This window comes from Parus major, linkage group LGE22 (assembly GCF_001522545.3).
Source record: "Parus major isolate Abel linkage group LGE22, Parus_major1.1, whole genome shotgun sequence".
Taxonomy (NCBI): Eukaryota; Metazoa; Chordata; class Aves; order Passeriformes; family Paridae; genus Parus; species Parus major.
This window is the reverse complement of record NC_031798.1, coordinates 429,584-452,067: the sequence shown is the minus strand read 5'-3', so window position 1 is coordinate 452,067 and position 22,484 is coordinate 429,584. Positions and strand designations below refer to the sequence as shown.

At 55.7% G+C, this 22,484-nt stretch overlaps 1 protein-coding gene across 2 annotated transcripts; it reads right to left on the bottom strand.

Moving 5' to 3' along the window:
- Positions 1–16,133: 16,133 nt before the first annotated feature.
- On the bottom strand, positions 16,134–20,100 carry BCDIN3D (BCDIN3 domain containing RNA methyltransferase). 2 transcript variants are annotated; one of them, XM_015651997.3, is made up of 3 exons: positions 19,820–20,100; positions 19,105–19,429; positions 16,134–17,696 (listed from the first exon to the last, which is right to left on the bottom strand). In XM_015651997.3, the coding sequence occupies exons 2-3, from the start codon at positions 19,294–19,296 to the stop codon at positions 17,100–17,102; spliced, it is 789 nt and encodes a 262-aa protein (XP_015507483.1). In that variant the 5' UTR covers positions 19,297–19,429; positions 19,820–20,100; the 3' UTR covers positions 16,134–17,099. The 2 variants fall into 2 exon arrangements, with proteins under 2 accessions (XP_015507483.1, XP_033376122.1); XM_033520231.1 differs by lacking the exon at positions 19,820–20,100 and adding an exon at positions 18,240–18,321 and having other exon boundaries at positions 19,105–19,214.
- Between the last annotated feature and the right edge of the window lie 2,384 nt (positions 20,101–22,484).

Below are 22,484 nucleotides of genomic sequence, written 5' to 3'. Positions count from 1 at the left end.
AGCCCGGAGCGCGGAGCCCGGAGCGCGGAGCCCGGAGCCCGGAGCCCGGAGCGCGGAGCGCGGAGCCCGGAGCCCGGAGCGCGGAGCGCACCCCAGGATCGGCACACCTGGAGCTGCTGGGAACGGGCTCCGGGCTCCCCCTGCCGGGCAGGTGCTGCTGCTGCAGCGCAAATCCCCAATTCCCGGCTCACTTCCACACGCCCGGCCCGCAGAGAAAGGGAAACAGCTCCCACGGAGGGGATCCCAAAGGGGATCCGGCTGCCCCATCCCTGGCCAGGCTGGACGGGGTTTGGAGCACCCTGGGATGATGGGACCTGCCCACTGGATGGGCTTTAAGGTCTCTTCCCACCTGAACCATTCCATGATTCTGTGATCATAAAAAAGGGTGTTTCTCATCCAGCCAGAACTCCCATCCAGGTGGGAATGACTCCTGCGATCCAGCCTGGCTGTTCCATTGCTCCCAGATTCATCGCCCCCGCCTTCCTCCAGAGCCCACACACACCTAGAATCGCTCTGGGAAGGTGGAACAGCTCCCAGGGACAGGAACTCATCCCTTCACACCTGGACCAGCAATGAATCTGTCACCTTCCCCTCCCTGGGGTCGGGTGCCAGCAGTCTCTGTGTGCTTGTGCTGCCAGTCCCTCTGAAATATCCCTGGATCCTTTCTGACTCCACTTCTTTATCCTCTAAGGGCCAAATCCTCCAGGAACACACCCAAAACATCTTTATCAGGGGACCAACCCTTTTCCCATCTGGAATCTCAACTCTCAGCCCCTCTGCTCTCCAGGAAACAGCTGCAGGTGGGAAAATTCCTGGCTCTTCCACCTCTCCTTCCTTCCCAGTGGATTTAGGGATGCACCCAGGCCTTTCCCCAGACCATGGAGCCTGGAGAAATCCAGCACCAGCCGAGTTCCTGCTCAGCACCAGCGGGGAGCCAAAATCCCCCAGTGTGTGCCACGGGGTTAAATGTGTGGGAAGGGAGATGGAAATATCCTGGAATGAGAAACTGATGGCCTGGGGCTCCCACTCCACTTCCAAATCCAGTTTAATCCACCCATCCCAGTTCTCCCACAGCAACTCCCCAGTTCCAGCCAACACCTGGAGTGACTCCAGTGGAGCAGAAGGAGGAAGATGGATGTTCCAGGCCCTCTCCTGGCCTGGCACAATCATTTGCAGGGATGTAAGTGGCTCACCCCAAGAAAGAAGCCATTGGGGAAAAAGAATTCCCCCACTTTGGGAAAAAGACAAGGGTTGGATTTCCCTTTCCTGCACCATCCTGGGCCAAACCTTGCCTCAGTTTCCCAGTTTTTTTCACCTGCAGCCTCAGGCAGGATGGAATTCAGGGGAGATAATTTCATTTTCCTAATGAAATGCTCCAGGATAGAGGAGGGAAGGTCTCAGCAGGGATTTGTCCCTGTCCCTCTCCCCAGGCTCGAGGGGATCGCCAGCCCCACCCTGGGTGCCCCAACTCCCCGGGCTGGCTGCAAACAAATCCCTGGATTGTGTCCAGGGAGGGGAGGGAGAGAGATCAGCCCGGCCCGGCCCGGGGGAGCGGCCAGAGCCGCTCTGTGCCCGTATAAGGCCAGGTTTGGCTCTCCCGGCCCAATCCGGGCAGGAATGGGAACACCTGAGCCCGGCCCCGCCCGGGGGAGCTGAGCCTGCCCAGGTGAGCAGAGCTCGCCCTGCAGGGCCGGGGGGGCCGCGGCTCCTCCTCACCTGGCACGGAACGGGAATCGTGTCCGCTGGGAATTCCGCCCTGGGAACAGCGGCCCCCGGGTGGCCGGCTCAGCTTTAAGGCACCTTTTCCTCCCCATTCCCAGCCATTCTCCACACGGGAGGTGGAACAGCTCTGCCTGTGTCCTGCGGCCATCCCGGTGCTGGGATTCACCCCCTGATCCCAGCTGGGATTCCGATGCATCCTCTCTGTGCGCGGCTGGGATTTGGGTTCACCCCACTAAACCCTCCTGGGGCTGGGATTCAGCCCCTGTACCGGGCTGGGATTCACCCCCTGTACCCGACTGGGATCGGGATTCACCCCCTGTGCCCGACTGGGATCGGGATTCACCCCCTGTGCCCGACTGGGATCGGGATTCACCCCCTGTGCCCGACTGGGATCGGGATTCACGCCCTGTACCCGACTGGGATCGGGATTCACGCCCTGTACCCGACTGGGATCGGGATTCTCGTCCCCGGTGGTCTCGGTGTGATCTCGGCAGGGTCCGGGGAGCTCCGGGACTGGGAGCCCCGGCAGCACCGGGATGTGCCAGCACCGCCTGCTGCCGGCCCCGGGCTCCCGGTCCTGGCACCGGGCTCCGGTGACCCTGTGCGGGAAGGGGGCTTGGACCGGGAGATCTCCAGAGGTCCCTTCCAACCCCGGCTGTTCTGTGATCCGGAGACCTCACCTGGGTCCCAGTCCAAGGCTGCCCCTGGAGCAGTGAAAGGCAGCCCAGAGGTGCCACCAGGCCGGAGGGTCCCCGAAGCGGCGGCACAGCCGGGCGCTGTCCCTGCCAGCCCCGGAATTTGGGAGAAACCAGAATTCCCTTGTTGTGCTGCCAGGGCCGGGCCCTGCCCGCAGCTCGGAGGGAGCGGTGCCAGCCCGGCCCCGGGGCTGGGAGTGCCCCGTGTGCCACCTCCGGGCCGGGGGAATCGCACACGCAGCAGCTGCCGCTGCCTCGACTCCTGCCCCGACTCCTGCCCCGATTCCTGCCCCGACTCCTGCCCCGATTCCTGCCCCGATTCCTGCCCCGATTCCTGCCCCGATTCCTGCCCCGATTCCTGCCCCGATTCCAGCCCCGATTCCTGCCCCAATTCCAGCCCCGATTCCAGCCCCAATTCCAGCCCCGATTCCTGCCCCAATTCCAGCCAGGGAAGCACGAGCTCCACCTGGGACACGGAGAGAATTTGGGGTTTGCCCGAATTTACACCTGCACAGACCCCTCTGCCCAGGGTGGGAGTGCCCCGTGTGCCACCTCCGGGCCGGGGGAATCGCACACGCAGCAGCTGCTCCTGCCCCGATTCCTGCCCCGATTCCTGCCCCGATTCCAGCCCCGATTCCTGCCCCAATTCCAGCCCCGATTCCAGCCCCAATTCCAGCCCCGATTCCTGCCCCAATTCCAGCCAGGGAAGCACGAGCTCCACCTGGGACACGGAGAGAATTTGGGGTTTGCCCGAATTTACACCTGCACAGACCCCTCTGCCCAGGGTGGGGCAGGAATGGGGGGAGCAGTCGGGCCTTGGACACTTCCAGGAACCATTTCCAGCTCCCCCTCTGCACTGGGGGGTAGGAGGGGTAGCACTGGCACTGCCTGAGCTCCTTCTCCAGGGCCCTCCCTTCCCACAGATCCAAACCTCCTCCCCAGGTCCCAGTCTAAGCCCTGGATCCTGAAGTGAGGACCTCATGGAATCCCAGCTGCTCTCCCAGAACAAACCAACAACAAAAACTGGGACCCCGAACCCAGACTAAACCAGGGGAAATGGATCCAGACATCTGGATCACAAGACACTCAAGCTCAGCTGGAGAAAAGAAGGCTCAGGGGGACCTTTTCCCTCTCACAACTCCCTGACAGGAGGGTGGGGGTTTGGGATCTGCTGCCAGGGAACAACTGAAAACGGCCTCAAGTTGTACCATGGAAGATTTAAGTTGGATTTAGGAAAAATTCCTCAGTGAAAGGGTTTTAAAGCACTGAAAGGGGCAGTCCCCATCCCTGGAAGTGTCAGAAACATGTGGCTGTGGCACCTGGGGACACAGCTGGGGTGACAGGGGTGGTGCTGGGGTGATGGTTGGACCTGATGCTCTCTGAGGGCTTTTCCAACCTGAGCAATTCCATGGTTTGTGGACAACAGCAACCAGAGGTAGCTCCTGGGGTTTAGAGTTGGGCTCAGCTCATGCTCCCTGCTGCCTTCAGGCACTGAACATCATCCCAGAACTTCCTCTCCAGGATCAACCGGAGCCTGTGGGGTTGGAGGAAGTGGAAGGAGCCCAGATCACAGCACCAGTTCCCCCTCAGGACATGGGGATGGCTTGGGCCATCCTGGAATCATGGGTCTGGTGAGGACCTCAAAGCTCATCCCATCCCAAACCCCTGCTGTGGGCAGGGACACCTCCCACCGTCCCAGGCTGCTGGAAGTCCTGTCCAGCCTGGCCTTGGACACTTCCAGAGATCCAGGGGCATCCTCTGGGAAATCCATTCCAGGGCCTCCCGCCCTCAGAGGGAAGGACTCCTTCCCAATATCCCATCTATCCCTGCCCTCTTGCACTGGGAAGCCATTCCCTGTGTTCTGGCACTCCAGGCTGTGTCCCAAATCCCTCTCCAGCTCTCCTGGAGCCATTTTGGGCACTGGGAAGGGCTGCAAGGTGTCTCCAGAGCCTTCCCTTCCCCAGGCTCTGCTCCCTCTCAGTCTCACAGATCTCTCTGATGCTCAAATTCACCAGGAACTCTCTAAACCTCAGGGATTCAGGATCCACAGAGGGATCTGGGGCAGTGTCCTGTGTCCATGGAGGGATCTGGGGGAGGCAAGGCTGTGCCTGTGTCCATTGAGGGACACAGCGGGAGCAGAGAAGCCCCAGCTCAGCAGGGAAAGGAGCTCTGAGGGGCTGCTCCTGGCACAGCCCCTGGAACCCTGCCAGGAATTCACAGTGGGAACAGAGCTCAGCCGCTCCTGCCAGGACCTGCCGTGTTTGTGAGGCTCCGGGCACACCCAGAAATTCAGGGCTTCGGAAAAACACCCTCAGCACCTGGGCAGGGGGAGGGAGAGGAGGAACCACTTCAGAGCTGAGGAATCCCAGGGTGACTCAGGCTCTGACGAAGGAAGCAAACAGGGCTGGGAATGGTGGGAAGAGGGTTGGGCAGCCCTGAAGGGGATCCAGGGGGCCAAGCAGCCCCTCTGCCCCCTTGTGCCCAGGGAGACTTGGGCCATAAGAGTTCATGAAATGTTTTCAGCTGCAGCAAAGCTGCTCCAAGCACTTCCCAACTTCCCAACAGCCACCTTTACCTGCCTCAGAACCAGCTCCAGGGGTCCCAAAATCTCCTTTGTCCCAGCACTTCTCAGGCTGGTGAAATCCCAGTACAGCACCAAGTGGCCCCCTGCCCACAGAGAGGCAATTCAGCCTTGAAAAAAAGGGGATATAAAACACCTGGAGCCTCATTTCCAATCATTCCATGGAGCCAAAGGGAACTGTCACTTCCTCTGGGCAGGAGAAGGGCAGAAGGGATGAAGATCCCACCGCTGACAGAAGACTTGGAGCCTTTGGGGATTTGGAATTGCAAGGAGAGGAGTAAACCAGCCCCAGTTCAGTACCTCAGCTGCAGATCCACTCTGGATTTACACCCCTGTGCCCTCCACGATGGGTAAATCCATCATTCCCTCAGCATTCCCTGGGTAATTCACCAGAATGACCAATCTGCACCAGTTCATCCTCCAGCATTCCCAGTGCTGGCACCAGTCTAAGTCCTGGTTCCTGAAGTGAGGACCTCATGGAATCCCAGCTGCTCTCCCAGAACAAACCAACAACAGAAAACCCTCAAAAACTGGGACCCCGAACCCAGACTAAACCAGGGGAAATGAATCCAGACATCTGGATCACAAGACACTCAAAAAATCCCAGAGTTCACCACCTAGCCTTGGATTTGCCATGGGGAATCTGAAATTCAGGAGCATGAGACGTTTCCCCTCTTCAGAGCTCCCACGGGATCGGCTCTGTCCGAGTTCCCCCAGCCTGCTTTTGGGGAGCACCAGCAGAGCCTCTGGATGAAGGGCTGGATTCCCTCCATCCCTGCTCCTGGCAGTTCCCAACAACAGCTCCTGCCACAGCCCACACCCATGGGACACGCTCTGACCTGAGCCGGGATCTGGGATCGGCCCTCCTGGACAGATCCGCCCACGCCCAGCCCTGGTGGCAGCTCTGCACTTACACAACCCAGGGAAAAGCTTGGGCAGCTTCCTGGGGATCCCACCTGGACCATGGGAGGGGATCCAGGGGTGGGCAGGACTGAATTCCAACACAAACTGTCCAAGTGTCCCCAGGAACAGGAATTCCCACCTTGCTGGAAGCTCCTCAGCCCACCTTGAGTGGAGGAAGGAACAACTCAGGGCCTTGTATTTGGCTTTGTAAAACAGGCCTTGAGTGACTCCAGCCCCTGCTCTGGATAAAATCCCAGTCCACAACTGGGAATTACCTCTGGACTGCTCACCCTATTCCTCGCTCCATCCTGGAAGGGGCAGCATTCCCACTTCTCCTTCCCAAAGAGACTAAACTATTCCAACCAGGAAAGAACCCCTGAATTCTCCACTCAGGCAAAGAAGCCCCCAGCTGCTCCCTGTGCTCCAGCTGCTCATGGAAAAGGCAGGGTCAGCACAGACATCCTCATGGTGCTCCCGAGTCCCCCAGAATCCCAAGGCCAGGCTGCCTGGGGCTTGGAACAGCCTGAATGGGATGGGCCTTAGAGCCTTGGGTCCTTTCCCACCCAAACCATCCTGGGATTCTGGGACCAACCCAGGTGTAGCTGAAGGAGGCACTGACAGAGCTGCCCTTCCCTGCCAGCTTAAAGCCAGAATTCCAGCTGCAGCACAAATGGGATGAATCCCAGTGGATTTTGTGGATGTTGGGCCCCTTTAACAGTTCCTTTGTGCCAATTACTGTGCATTTTATTCTGAACTGGGAGGTTTTTACCAACCATCCCAACCATGCCAGGAATGGGGTGGGGATGTTTTGACAGGGAGTCCTGGATCATGTCCAGATCCCACCCAGCTCCCTCCTCTCAGCTCTCCCTGCTCAGTGCTCAGCACTGAGTGTCAAGAGACTGGAATTTGAGAGAAAACAGACTCAGAGAGCAAATACTGCCCAGAGCAGGGGGAAATCCAGAGATATCAGGCCCAGGATCACACACACGGATCCCTGTGTGTGGGAATGGAACATCTGGGGCTAAACCTGCATCTGTAAAACACACCTGGGGGGGCATCTCTGAATCCCACCCGTGCGGGAGCATCCCTGAAAATCCGGGTGCACAACCGTGTCCTCAGCAAGGATCCTCGTTTTCCCTCAGCTGCTGCTGCTGCACCTGGCTGGGAAAGGCTGGGAGGCTCCTCCCGGCCCCGGGGCAGCTTTGGGAGCCGCTGTGGGCGCGTCCCTGGCCCCTGCCAAGCTGCGATCCCTCTGATCCTCCCGCGTCCCTGCCCTGGGCTGGGAACGCTGCGGCTCCGGCTCCAGCCCACTTTCCCTGGGTTTTGCACAGGAGGCAAATCTCGGTTGTGCAAAGCTTCCACATCAGCACATTGGCTGAGCAGAGCCTTCCCGGCCATCCCGGCACAGAAATGCCAAGGCCAGGAAAGGGGGGTCTTCTGAAGCCTGTGGAAGTGCCCAGCTCCTGCTCCAGCCTTCCCGAGGTCCTTTCTGTGGTGCTGCTGGGCTTGGACTGGCTGATCTGGGGGGTGTCTTCCAACCTTGGTGATTCTGTGATTCCACGATCTCCCAGCCCTTCCGTCTGACCCAGCCACCTTCAATCCCCCTGGAATCACGGTTCAGATGCCCAGGGAAAGCAGCTCCTGTCATGAGGACAGCAGGACATTTCCCTGTTCTGTCACCAACCAAACCTGGATTTCTGTGATGGGCCACCACAGACAGAGGCTGGGATGGGCCACTCTCTGAGACCACCCTCCAAGGGATCCCATGGCTCCTCTGGGCTTCCCAGAGCCTTGTGGACCCTGAGGATGCTCCTGCACATCTCCTGATCCCTCAGGGATCAGCAGATCCTGTGCCCCCCTCCCTGCACCTAAAATCAGAATCCAAAGGAGCCAAGTTCTGCATCAAACAACTGGGGCCATCCTCGGGGTATTTCCCAGGGAACAAGGGAAGAATCATGGATTCCCAGAAGGGGTTGGACTGGGAGGGACCTGGAAGCTTCCAGGGCTGTCTGGAACCTCTGTGTGCACACACTGTGCTCTGTGTCCACACCCCCCACTGGATCAGAGGATTTATGGGCATTTCCACTCTCACTGAAACATTCCTTCATCTTCCAACTCTCTAAATCCTTAAAAATCCTTACAACTCTTCCCTTGGAGCCTGAAGGGGAACCAGCCCAGCTCCACCATGGAGTCCAGGTCCTGCAGCTCCTTACAAAGCCTTTCCTGGCTGAGCCTGTCCCGTGTGAGTCAGCTCCACACAACGCCCGAGTCAGCACTTCCCACAAACCAGCTGGAGCTGGGCCTGGAAAAACGCGGCCACATCCCCACGGAGGGGACCCGCCGGGACCTGCCGGGCTGGCACGGAGCTCCAGGAATGTGCTGGTGACAGCAGCCAGGAGAAACGCGGAGCAGGAGAGAACAGGGAGCAGCTCTGCCTCCCCCCCAGGCACAGGACCCTGTTTGGGACACGCTGGAGTCTCCTGGGAAACACGGACCCAGCACAGGCCTGGCCTTCCCTTGTCCCACAGCCCAGGGAAAGCTCTTGGACCACGGGAATCCCCCCAGGTCAGATGTGCACTGAGGGTATCCACCCCCAGCATCCACAGCACGACTCGCAGGAGAAGGGAGCTCAGGAGGGCACAGCCAACAGGAACCCCACAAATTTCATTCCCAAGCCTCATCCAGGGTGAGCCAAGCTCAGCTGAAATTGTCCAACCTCAAACTTCAGGAGAACTGAGCTCATGAACACAAGGCCCAGGAGGTACTGCTGCAATACTTGATTCCCAAACCTCATCCACACTCAAAGCTCAGGAGATACTCCAAGAATATCTAAGTTGATTCCCAATTCTCATCCAGTCACCTTCCTTTACTCCATCCTCTCCCAGCAGCTCCCAGGCTCACAAATCCTGTGGGATCCCTGTTCCCTCTCACTGAGCCTTCCAGACCTTTCCCACTCAGACCTTCCCTTCACATTCCTGTGCTCCCAGCTGCAGCCCCTCTGCTCTCTCCTGGCTTTTCTGTGGAAACCTGGACACCTTTCCCACCTGCCCTGAGCTGTCCTGGAAGAAGCCAAACCAGAAGTCCCCCAGGTGGGATGAGGCTAAGTGGAAAAGCAGCCTGCCCAGGTCCCAGGTCCTCTTTTGCCTGGATCCAAGGGCTGTCAACAGTTGGGATCCACAATGGGATTTGGGGCAAACCAAAGGCAGCTCTCAGAGATTCATCCTGTGGGAATTCTGAGGACAGGACTGAGCCCCACCTGTGTCAGCAATGGGGCAGGTATGGAGGTAAAGCCCCACCTGACAAATGTGCTGCAGATCTTGCTGCAGGGGCTGGGGAACAGGAAATCCTTTGGGATCTGCCCCTGTTATCCAGCAGGAGCTGGCACTGGTCAGACTGGGAATGTCCAGCAATCACTGCTGCAAATCAGTCCCAGGAGATCCACGAGCCCTGGATGGAAGCCACCACACATTCCAGAAGAGCCCTCACAACTTCCAAATTCCCTTGTGTCCACGCACTGGCTGCCCTTGGAGATACCTACAGAGGATGTTCCTGCCCAAGGGAATGGATCTTCTCCAGGTGGACACGGAGCCAGAGCAGCTCCCCGGGGCCTTTGGGGGAGATATTCCATATTTGCATACATTTATTAGAGATTTGGGAGAAATCCTTCATAGAGGGGTTGTTCAGGCCTAAAAGGCTGCCCCAGGGAAGGGGCAGAGACCCCGTCCTGGAAAGTGTCCAAGAAATGTGTAGATGTGGCAAGGTCACCAGGTCAGGGGTGACCTTGGTCACGCTGGGTTGGACTTGATTATCTCCAAGGGCTTTTCCAGCCTGAACAATTCTGTGATCCCTGGCTCAGGCTGTGTCACATGCTCTGAGGGGACACCAAGACTAGCTGGATTAGAGGAGTTTTTCCCATAAAACCTTGACCCTCCTGCATGTTTTCCTCACACAGGGAATGGGAATTCTGCCCAAAATGCCAGCAGGGATCTCTTCCCTCACAGCAGTCCCTTCACTGACCTTTTCCCAGCACCGTCTCATAGAGATGTATGGAATGGTTTAGGTGGGAAGGGACATTAAAGCCCATCCAGTGCCTGCCATGGGCAGGGACACCTCCCACTGTCCCAGGCTGCTCCAAGCCCCGTCCAACCTGGCCTTGGGCACTTCCAGGTGTGGGACAGCCACAGCTCGTCTGGGAAATCCATTCCAGGGCTTCCCCACCCTCACAGGGAGGAATTCCTTCCCAATATCCCATCTATCCCTGCCCTCTGGCAGTAGGAAACCATTCCCCCTTGTCCTGGCACTCCAGCCCATTTTCCAAAGTTCCTCTCCAGCTCTCGTGGAGTCCTTTTAGGCACTGGAAGGGGCTCCAGGGTCGCCCTGGATCCTTCTCCTCTCCAGGTGAACACCCCCAGCCCTCCCAGCCTGGCTCCAGAGGGGCTCCAGCCTTTGAATCCAAGCTGAGAGTGCCTGGAGCAGGGGTGTCCAGCAGGGATGTTCCCAGAGTTAATGGAGATGTGGAGACAGAGCTGAGCCATCGCAGGGCTGGCAGGTTTGGGAGCCTCCCTGCTCCCTCCATTTGATCTGTGGAGGATCCTGGGGAGCTGCTTTGATGTGTCAGCCTGGCAGCAGGGCCTGTTCCAGCACGACTGCTCCCAGATTCCTGCGGGAACAAAGCTGCACCTCAGCAGCTTCCAGAGGCTGAGACTGACTCTGGGGCATAGCAGGGACACCAAGTGATGCAGAGGGACCCCCTCAGCACCAGATCTCTGGTCCTGCCCAGGAACTGCAACTCAACAATCCAGCAGAATGGCTTATTCTGGGATCCACAGGAATGCCACCTCCACAGGCCCGGCTCTCATCCCTGACCCACCACATGACAGGAGTGGAATCAATTATCCAATGTGTGTCCTGCCATGGAAACATGGATCAGATCCCTCCTGAGCTTCTCTGCTCCACAGCAGGGTCCCCACACGAGTTTAGGCAGCTCTGGCCTTGGAATTCTCATTCCCAATAAAACCGGCTCTGTCGCTCTGAGGAGGATCCAAGGACGGAGCAGTTTTGTAAACATCAGAATGAAATTCCAGGGGGCTGATAAGAAGCATTTTATGATCCTGATTGAACTGGGGTTGCCAGGTCAGAAGAGATAAGGTCTGAGAGCATTTTATATTCCCTGGAAGCAGATGGGAAGCAGATCCCCACCCTGGATCACGACTCCAGCCCCTTCCAATGGGACCAGCTCCATGGGAACAAGGATGATCCAAATTAACTCATTCCAAGGAACTTGAGCCTGAGCTAAGAAATGGTGGCAAAGATAATGTCCATAATGATCCAAGGGACTTCTGTGTAAGGGAGAAAACAAAAATGTGTCTCACTTTGTTCCATAAGTGAATAAAATGGGAAACCTGAGGTGTTGAAATGAAATCCCAGAGAGGGACTGAGGAGCTCAGTGAGAGGTTTCCACAATGTGCCAGCTTCTCCTCCAGGACCAGGGAGGATAAAGCCCTGGAAACACCAAGGAACCCTTCCCACTGGAAATGAAACCCAAGGGCCCATGGCCAAGGCACCTCCAACTCCAGAACTGACAGACCAAGGAGGGGAACAGTCAAATTCTCATTGTTTGTAACCCAATGGAGTAGGACCTGCCCACAGCATGTCAGGGAATCCTGGAATGGTTTGGGTGGGAAGGGACCTTAAAATCCATCCCATTCCACCCCCTGCCATGGGCAGGGACACCTCCCACTGCCCCAAGCTGCTTCCAGCCCCATCCAACCTGGCCTTGGGCAGTGCCAGGGATGGGGCAGCCAGAGCTGCTCTGGACAAATGACCCCAGCCCACCTTGGATTTGTGGTTGGCTTTCCCACCAAGATCCCACCAGGGCTCTGCTCCCTCTCCAGTTCACCTCCCCAGTCCAACCTTTGCCCCAGAACTGGTGACACTGGAGGGAAAAGCCAAACTCCCAAAGTGTGTCTGGGTTGGGACTGCTCTTTTCCCAGCTCTCCAGAATCAGATTCCCAGATTTCCACAGGTTGCCACCTCTCCCTTTTCTCCTGTAATTCCAAAGTGACAGGAGGAGCAAGAAGGAACCTGCCCTGAGCTGAGCCAAGGGAATCCAAACCTCTGCCCTGGGACCTGCAGAGACAAGTTCCTGGCCTAGGAAGCTGCTGACAACTCCCAGCTCCCAAAGGGTGTCCCTCTGCTCCTGGGCTGCTTGGATTAAACTGGAAGTTGAACTAATCCATTTTTTGCCATATCCTCAGGTAGAAATCATGGAATGGACTGGGTGGGAAGAGACATCAAAGCCCACCCAGTCCCAGCCCTAAAATCCATCACACCCCATCCCACCCCTGCCATGGCCAGGGACACCTCCCACTATCCCAGGCTGCTCCAAGCCCTGTCCAGCCTGGCCTTGGACACTTCCAGGGATGGGGCAGCCATGATTTAACACTGACAGAATTATCCTTTGTTTTCCCAGCCAGGAATTCCCAGGGGTGGGAGCTGCCCATCCCTCAGCATCAAAGCCAAACAGCTGAACAAACTCTTCAAGAAAGCCTTTTATTGATATTATCCACCTCTGGTTTGGAGATTCCCTTTGAGGAAATGCAGTTCCATTTGCTAAAGTCCAACCCAATTCTAGGAAGGGGGAACTCGCAGAAACTTCTGAATGTGGTAAAATTGGGAAGTAGAGAATGAAAATCTGGATGAGCTCTGGGAAAGGAGCTGCTGCTGGGGGGAATCATCCGTTCCAGGGCCAGGGGTGGGGGAATGGGAAGGAATCACAGCTGAGTTCAGGAGTCTGAAGAATTCCTTCTGCTCCAAGGGCTCAGAAAAAACAGCCATGGAAATGGCACAGTGAGCACAGAACCATGGAATGGCTTGGGTTGGAACAGCCCTCTGAGATCATGGAGTCCAACCATTCCCCAGCATGGCCAGGACCACCCCTGACCATCCACACAGCTGTGAAATCCCCCCAGGGTGGGGACTCCCTCTCCAGCTCTGTCAGGAAGCTCCTGATGGGGAAGGGAGCAGCCCCAGGACATTTGGAGCTCTCAGGTTGTTTCCTCTGGCCACTCTCCAGTTCCTGCCTGGGCCCTAGAGTTCCACACTCCATTTTTCCCTGGGAATGTGTCCTTTGTATTCACCCAGCCCAGGAATCTGGGAGGCAGCAAAGTGTCCCTTAGGGGAAGTGACACTGAGTGTCACAGGAGTGACAGTAAAGAGAAATCCAAAATAAAAATAAAAAAGGATCTCATTGACTCCAACCCAATCCTGTTTCCTTCAAAGGCTGGAAGCACCTGCAGAACCACCTGGAAAGTGGAAGCTCCAATGTCTGAATTTTGATGCTTCAGCTCCCCTGCCTCAATTCTTCCCTGCAAGGAAGGGGAGAGTGACCTCCCACAGCAGAGGGGAGGCTTAATGAGTCCCAGCACTTGGCAGGGGGGACTAATTAATCGCTGCAGGGGTTCTTGGGAACAGGGGACAGCTCTGAGCCCAGGCTCCAGCTCAGCTCCTCAGGTCTTCCATCCCAAAAATGCTGCGCATTCACACAGGCAAGATTCCTTATCAGGGAATCAAACCCATTTTGGGGATGGAAAAACTGAGGCAAACTGGAGGCCAGGAACAATCCCAAAGCTCAGGAGCTTCCTGAAGTAGAGCCAGATGCTCCAGGGGAGCTCTGCACACTCAGAGAAGTTCCAGCTCCCTCAGCAGCAGCAACCACCCCTGGCAGGCCCATCCTGGGATCAGGGACATCCCTCTCCTGCCCTGCTCCAGGTATCCTGAATCCTACCAGGGTGACCAAGCCCAGGGGTCCCTCAAGGAAAGCAAGTCAGGTTACCCAGAGCAGCTGGGGCTGCCCCATCCCTGCAAAGTGTCCAGGGCCGGGCTGGATGGGGCTTGGAGCAGCCTGGGATAGTGGGAGCTGTCCCTGCTCATGGCAGGGGTGGGATGGGAAAATATCTGGAGTCCCCACCCAAACCATTCCCTGACTCCAGGGTCTCCATCTCCCATGACCATTTCTTCTCCATGAGGAATGACTGCAGAGCTTTGCTGCTGTCCCAGAAGCAGATGTGGGTTTAACCCCCAGCAGGAATTTCCCTCTGTTCCACCCTCAGGAAAACTGGGAACACATTTTACCCACATGGGAAATGCAATGTGTTAAAATTCTCCAGATCCTTATTGCAGCTGGGATCCATGGGATCTCCTCCAGGCTCTCCCATTGCTGTATCCCAGAGCTGTTCCCACCTCTCCAGTCCCAACACCTTCCTGGACAGCAGGAGCACAGAGCTGAAAGGAAAATTAAAGTGATCTTTCCTCCTCTTTGCTGAAGGACTGACTCCATCTTGAGCTCTGCAGTATCCTGGGATCACAGAGCCACAGAATTGTTCAGCTTGGAAAAGCCCTCAGAGATTATTAAGTCCAACCATCATCACAGCACTGCCTTGGTCATCCCTGACCATGTCTCCAAGTGCCACATCCACTCTTTTCTTGGACACTCCCAGGGATGGGAACTCTCCCACTTCCCCAGGCAGAGCCTTCCAGTTCTTTACAACCCTTTCCATGAAGGAATTTTGTCAATATCCGACCCAAACTTCCCCTGGTGAAACTTGAGGCTGTTTTTGCCTTGTTCCCTGGTAGCAAATCCTAAATCCCCCTCCCTGCACTCCACTGTGCTGTCAGGGAATTTGGGAGAGGGAGAGGGTCCCCCTAAGCCTCCTTTTCTCCAGGCTGAGCACAGGGACTTGCTTAGACCATTCTGAGATGCATTTGTGGCAAAAACCAAAGGATTTGGTTGTGCCAAAGCCAATCAGGGGGAATTCTGGAGCTGGGCCATTCCAGAGCCATATCAGCAATTCCAAAGTCCATGAGAGAGTTACAAGTTCTCTCATTCCACTGGAATGAGAGATAAGGAGCCATCAGGCAGTTACACACACACTAGGCATGGACAGCATGGAAAAGCTGGAAAAATAGGAACTATCAACTCCAACCCACACTCCTCCCTCAAGCAGCAGCCCAGGAAGATTCCCCAGGCACATCCTGGGAGGATTCCCAGGAAATAAGGAACATGAACCAAGGGTCTCTCTGAAGGAAAAGATCCTACCAGTCAGGTGCAGGGACAACAATTTGGGATGCACCTTCCTAGCAAGTCTTCCTAGAATTTTTCACAGGGAAGCACAAAAATCCTCAAAACAGAAAGAAAGGCAGAAATTCTTTCCCCCTTTAACTGGGAGCAGGGACAGGGCCGGGCTTAGTTCAGAACCATTTCAAAGGAGAAAGAAAACAGCACCAAATATTGACACAAGGCAAGGGAAACATTCCAGGAGGGAAGGGTGTGGAATGCATGATCCTCCAGTGCCCCCAGCAGCTGGGAAAGAGCAGCTGAGCAGGAGGAAAGGGAGGAACACACGGGATGGGTGACACCCCTGGAGTCGGCAGAGCTTCCCCAGAGCTCCTGGAATGGTAAGGAGCTGCTCAGTTCCCAAAGGGATTCAGGTGCTGGAGGAGCTGAAGAATCCCTGTGGAAGTTGCATTTATGGGAAGGGCCTCAAAGTTTTCCTGTAACCCTGCTCAGCATCCTGAAACACCCAGAATCATGGAATGAATCAGGGACACCTCCCACTGTCCCAGGCTGCTCCAAGCTCTATCCAACCTGGCCTTGGACACTTCCAGGGATCCAGGGGCAGCCACAGCTGCTCTGGGAAATCCATTCCAGGGCCTGCCCACCCTCACAGCCAGGAATTCCTTCCCAATATCCCATCCATCCCTGCCCTCTGGCACCGGGGAGCCATTCCCTGTGTCCTGTCCCTCCATCCCTTCCCCCAAGCCTTGCTCCAGCTCTCCTGGAGCCCCTTTAGGCACCAGAAGGGGCTCCAAGGTTTTCCTTCCTCAGACTGATCCACACATTTGCTTTTCCCCCTACACTCTCCCCGTGGGAGGAAACAAGGAATTCCCAGTAAGGACAAAGACAAATCCATCCAGGTTTTCCCATGTCCCTGCTCTGGGCAGCAGCAGCGACACACGAGCACCACCTCCTGGAGGTGACACCTCCTCTCCCCCTGGAATGGAGCTGACCTAGAGCAAGGCTGGGGACACCCCTGGGCTCCCCCTGCTCCCACCGGAGCAAGGAAAAGTGGAAGTACGTCAGAATTACCAGCTCGGTTCCCTGGCACCCCTCAGGTGCTGAAAGGAATGGGAATAAAAACAGATTAAAACGGATTAAAAACCCCAACACGGAATTTAGGATAAAATTCTGTGATTTTTACTTCAAGCATATTATTCCCAAAAGCACTGTTTGGGATGAACCCTGTCCCAGGAGAGTGGAGCCAGGAGTGCTGGGTCCAGGGAGGGGATTGTCCTGCAGGTGCCTCACCTGAGTCCTGGGAGGAGTTTTGGGTGGATTTTGGGAAAAGGTTCCTCATCCAGAGGGTATCAGGCACTGGAACAGCTCCCCAGGGAATAGTGACAGCCCCAAGAAGCCAGAGCTCAGGGTGCTGGGATTTTGGGGTCAGTGGGATTTTTGGGTTGTCCTGGGCCAAGAGTTGTAGCTGTAGATTCTTGGAGGTCCCTTCCAACTAAGGGTACTCCATGACTCCATGATCCTTGTGGGTCCCTTTCAACTCTGATTATTCCATAATTCTGGAGGTCGGGGAGTGCTTGGACAACACCCTCAGGCACTGGGTGGGATTTTGGGACGTCTTGTGCTGGGCCAGGGGTTGGACTCAATGATCCAGGTGGGTCCCTTCCAACTCCAGATGTTCCATGACTCTGTGATAGGTCCCTTTCAGCTCTGGATATTCTATGATTCTGGAGGTCTGGGAATGTCTGGACAACTTGGCATCAGGATTTTGGGATTAGTGAGGGGTTTTTTGGGATATCCTGTGCAGGGCCAGGGGCTGGACTCGAGGATCCTTGTGAAGCCACTTCAATCAGGACATTTTACATTTCCTTGGGCATATCCCCTGTTATTCCAGGGAATATTCTTGATACACATGAAAAGCACATGTAGGAACTTGGATTCCAGGAGCACTTCCCTGAACAACCTCACACCCCACAAAGCCAGTTAAAACTGTCCCAAAAGATCAGTCACAGACATTCCTTGCCTTGGATTTCCATGGGAAGTCAAGGCCTGGTCCCAACAGAGATTTAGGAATTCCCAGATCTGCCTCCTTGCCCACGAATCCATGGATGTGCAAGGCTTTTCCTCAGTCGGAGCCCTCAGGATGGGCACTGGTGGATTTGAAGAGCAGGAGGCTCCTGTCCCAGCTGGTGCTCCCGAAGCAGCAGACGAGCTCCATGGCACATTCCTGGGTCAGGATGCGGGTGATGCTCTCGGCCATGTTCCCGTTGATCTGCAGGGATCGGAAGTGCTCGAAGTCGTCCCGGCCCAGCCTCCGGAGCCGGCGCGCGGCCGCCCGGTAACACCTCCAGGGCTGCGGCTCCACCAGCAGGAACGTGCACAGGGAGGCCAGGAGGGCCAGGAACTCCAGCAGGCCCCTGTCCCCGTGGTTCAGGTGGATCCACATGGTCACAGACATGCAGAAGCCGATGTCAAAGGAGGAGCGGCCGAAGCGCTCCAGGTAGGAGCTCAGGAACGGCTCCCTGGCCCCCGAATCCATGAAGTCCAGGCTGGCAAAGGAGATGGAGGCAGGGAAGGGGCTGCTCTGCTGGGCCTTCTGGATCAGCTCAGGATCGATGTCACAGCACAGCAGCTTCAGCTCCTTCCTGGCTCCCGCTGGCTCCGGGCTGGAATCGCTGTCCTGGAGCCCCAGGAGGTGCTGGTACAGAGCCACACTCAGCTCCTGTGGGAAGAAAGCAGGGATTCAGGGAGACCTCCCCAGAGCTTCTTCTCCATGGGTGTCCAAAGGAAAATCTGACCAAGATCAGAAGAAGACCTGTCCTGGGAGCCCTGAGCACCTGGAGTGGAGCCTGGATCCCCAACACCAAGGGCCTGCTCCAAAAACCAGGGAATCATGGAATGTTCTGGGCTGGAAGAGCTCAGCTCATCCCACCCCTGCCATGGGACACCTTCCACCAGACCAGGTGGCTCCAAGACCCCGGAATTCCAGGTCCCCATTGTTCCTGGAATCTCTATCCACAGTGGATGCTGATGGAAAGTGAATGAATCCTTAATTAAAGGAGATTCCATGGAGCTCCTGGAGCCGCAGGCACAGGACAGGCTGGGAATGTCCTCTGGTGGTGACAGCTGCCTGCCACTGACCTGCTCCACAGGCTCACCTGGAATGGGATCTGGAATTGTCCTTTAGGTGATGCTTCAGGGGGAATTCCAAACCCTGGGGGACTGTCCCAGTCAGGGTGGGTTTCAGGTGAGATCAGTAATTCACCTGTGCTGGGCCAGGTGAGGCCACAGCTGGATCCAGGGCAGGCCTCTGAGGGACTGGAATGTGTCTGGAACTGGGAATGGAGCTGGGAAAGGAGTGGAGCAGCAGTCAGAGCTGGAAAATCCCTGAGAGAGCCGGGAGTCTCATGTGGGACCTCCTCGCTCTCCGACCTGGACAGAAGGTGGAGCTGGGAGACATTGGGATCTGCTTCCAGGAACAGAATGAGAGGAACCAATTCCTCTCAAAACCTCAGAAGTTTAGGTTCGATTTTAGGGAAAATTCTCCATGGAGAGGAAAGGGCTGTCTAGGACAGAGGGGGGTGCACACTCCCGGGGGGATTTAACAGATCCAGGACCGTGTTTCTTCCCAGTATTCCTGTCTCTCCTCCCAGCGTGCCAGGGGAGCGACCGTCCCATCGTTCCCAGCCCTCCCTCCAACACCCTCAGCCCTGCCTGCCCCAGTCCTCCCCAGCTCTCCCAGTGCTCCCCACCGTTCCCATCTGCCTCCCTCGGCTCCTCCATCCCCCCAGACCCCTGCCTTTCCCAGTATTCCCAGTTTCTCCCACCACCCTCCTTCGTTCCCCACCAGAGTTCCCAGACCAGCGTTTCATCCCGAGCCTTTTCCAAGGGCTGGATTGTTCCCCAGTGCCCCCCAGTCTGTCGCAGTGTCCCCAGTACCAGGGGACAGCCGATCTGCCCCGGTGTGTCCAGTGTCCTTCACCAGTGCCTCCCAGTATTCCCCACTACCCCACACCACGGCTTCCCAGTCTGCCCCAGTGTCCCCAGTACCCCAAACCGGTGCCTTCCCAGTTTCCCCCACCCCTTTTCCCCCCAGGCGCCCCAAACCCGCCCGCGAGCCGCCCCCTCACCCCAGAATTGCAGCCCACATCGAGCCCGAGAAGCGGGCGGGTGGCCGCGGGGAAGAGGCTGCACAGGAGCCCTTGGGGCAGGAGGCTGACGCGCCCCTCGGGCGGGTGGAACCGGGAATAATTTGGGAAGTTCCCGTAGGGAGCCGCGCCGGGCTCGGGGCCGCGGCTCCCCCGCCTCATGGGCGCCGCCATTTTCCCGCTGTTCCCCCGCGCCGGGCGGAAACCGCAAGCGAAGAGAAACGTTCCGAGGCAGAAATATTCCGAGGAGGGCCACGCGGGGCAGGGATAGCGACAAGGGACAGCGCCACCAGCGCAGCCACAGCCCCTTTGGGGTGAAAAGAAGAGATTTGAGATATTTGGTGTAAAGAAGCCTGTCTGGGCCCTGCCAGGCTGCAGAGGGACAGCGCCGACCACTCGTGTCCCCTTTGAACGCTTCCCCCCCCCGTTGCCATGGCGACGCCGCCGCCCCAGCGGGGTCTCAGGCCTTGGCGGCGTTCGGCTGTTTAAATAACATGTACCTGTTACTTAACATAAAAATCATATTTTATCATATAAAACATTCATTTTGTTCAAATAACTAGCATATAAATGCTACTTATATCAACGTTATTGAAAGTATATTTAAATAATAAAAACCGATGTTATAAAATAAATACCATACAAATGTTATACACATGCATAACAAATAAGTGTTGTTTAAATTACATATAAATACCTGATTGCACTGGGATGCCCAGGACCCCACAGGCTGCAGCAGGGAGAGGTTTTAAAGCAGAAGGAAATGAAAGTTCCCTGTTGAAGGCGGGTTTAAGAGCAGAGGGAGGTTCAGGGCCCTGGCACAGCTTTAGGGTCAGGCTGGCACAGGATTTCTTTTGTTGCTGCTTTCAACCCCAGCGTGAAGAGCAGAGGGCGCCTGGAGCTCACGAATGCAGGTGAAAGCCGCCTGCTCCCTGGATCGGCCCTTCTTTGTTTTCATGGAATCACGAAATGGTTTGGGTGGAAAAGGACCTTAAAATCCGTTCCATGACATGGGCAGGGACACCTCCCACTGTTCCAGGCTGCTCCAAACCCTGTCCAGCCTGGCCTTGGACAATTCCAGGGATCCAGGGGCAGCCCCAGCTGCTCTGGGACCCTGTCCAGCCTGGCCTTGGACAATTCCAGGGATCCAGGGGCAGCCACAGCTGCTCTGGGAAATCCATTCCAGGGCCTGCCCACCCTCACAGCCAGGAATTCCTTCCCAATATCCCATCCATCCCTGTCCTCTGGCACAGGCTGTTCAGCATCACTTCCCAGCAACCAAATCTCCACATTTCGGGTTTGACTCCTTCACAAAAGCACAGACCTGCTGCATTGGGATTTCTGTCCTGGACAATCATCCCTTCAGAGCTGATGGAGTGAGAAGGGAGTTTACCTCTCCTAGTGCAGGGTTCTCATTTCGAGTGGTTCAATTGTCCCTGGAGGAATTTTTTTCCTCCATTTACTCTTGTGAAAGCTCCATCTACTCTCCAGCACTGCAGAAAATCTCCTTGGAGCTGGAGCCCCCTCACAACTTGTCCCTGATTTTTCAATTCACTGATTTTTGAATCCTGTGGTCACATAAACCAAGTGGGAAGGGGAGCAAATTCCTCATTCCAGGAGCCCTTTGGCTTTTCATTGCTCTGTGGGGGATGTTTTCCTCACTCATAACCAGAGAAGAGGTGACCTGGGCTCCGTTAAACCTTTGGACCATGCCAGGATCTTCTTTATATTTTAAGGGATGAAGCAGCACCTGCACAACCAGAGCTGGAACAGGCACAGAAACAGTTTTGCAATCATTTATTAGCAATAGTCAGAGAAGATACAAAATCCTATTTACAGTGAAATCATAGGAATGACCACTCCAAAGCGTTTGGATACGGAGCTGGGTGAGGACTTTGGGTGGAGGGCAGCCCTCCATATCCCACCCCAGACCCTGCTTTCCTCAGCCTCCCGAGGAACTCCAGCTCCCTGAGAGGTACAGTGCTCAGTATCCATCAGAGCTGGCTGGGATGGGATCAGCGTGGAAAATAGACCAGGACACATGCAAGGGACAAAGGGGGGCAGCAAGTTCCCCCCACCCAGGTGCCTGGAGTGGGGTCATGCCAGGTGTTCCCAACAGGAGCAGAAAAACCAGGGTATATAAGCAGAAAGCCAGGATATATCAGCAGAAAGCCAGGATGCAGCAGCAGAAAAGCCAGGATGCAGCAGCAAGAAAGTTACTCCACACCAGAAGGAAAAAGAGCAATTCCAGAGCGGGCTGCAGGTTCCATGTGCTCCTCCCCAGCCCCCAGCAGGGCATTTTGGAGGAGTTTTGGGACTATTTCAGAGCCAGAGCTCATCATGGGGCTCCACACTCCTCCTTCCAAGCCTGGAAAGCACAAATCCCTGCATGAAACAGCTGTGAGCAAGGAAAGGCTTCCCAGACAGTCTGCTGAGGGCCAGGAAATTCCCTCTTGAAACTCTCATTTCATCCACTTTTAGTGTGCCTCCCACACCGTTCCCAGTCCTGCCTGCTCAGCAATCCCAGGATTTGGTTCTCCTCAGCAGGAACCAGCAGGGCATTAACTTCCTGCTGGCATCACCTCATGGTGTCCTTCATCCCTACAACGAATTTGTCTTTGGTGGGGTTTTTTGGTCCGATTGGAGTTTTTTGGTCTGGTTGGGGTTTTTTGTCTGGTTGGGGTTTTTGATCTGGTTGGGGGTTTTTGTCTGGTTGGGGTTTTTTGTCTGGTTGGGGTTTTTTTGTCTGATTAGGTTTTTTGTCTTGTTGGGTTTTTTGTCTGGTTGGGTTTTTTGTCTGGTTGAGGTTTTTTGATCTGGTTGGGTTTTTTTTGATCTGGTTGGGGTTTTTTCTCTGGTTGGGGTTTTTTTGTCTGATTGGGGTTTTTGATCTGGTTGGGTTTTTTGATCTGGTTGGGGTTTTTTGTCTGGTTGGGGTTTTTTTGTCTGATTAGGTTTTTTGTCTGGTTGGGTTTTTTTGTCTGGTTGGGTTTTTTTGTCTGGTTGGGGTTTTTTGATCTGGTTGGGTTTTTTGTCTGGTTGGGTTTTTTGTCTGGTTGGGGTTTTTTGTCTGGTTGGGTTTTTTTGTCTGGTTAGGTTTTTAGATCTGGTTGGGGTTTTTTTCTCTGGTTGGGGTTTTTTGATCTGGTTGGGTTTTTTGTCTGGTTGGGGTTTTTTTGTCTGGTTGGGGTTTTTTGATCTGGTTGGGTTTTTTGTCTGGTTGGGGTTTTTTTGTCTGGTTGGGGTTTTTTGATCTGGTTGGGGTTTTTGTCTGGTTGGGGTTTTTTGTCTGGTTGGGGTTTTTTGTCTGGTTGGGGTTTTTTGTCTGGTTGGGGTTTTTTGATCTGGTTGGGGTTTTTTTG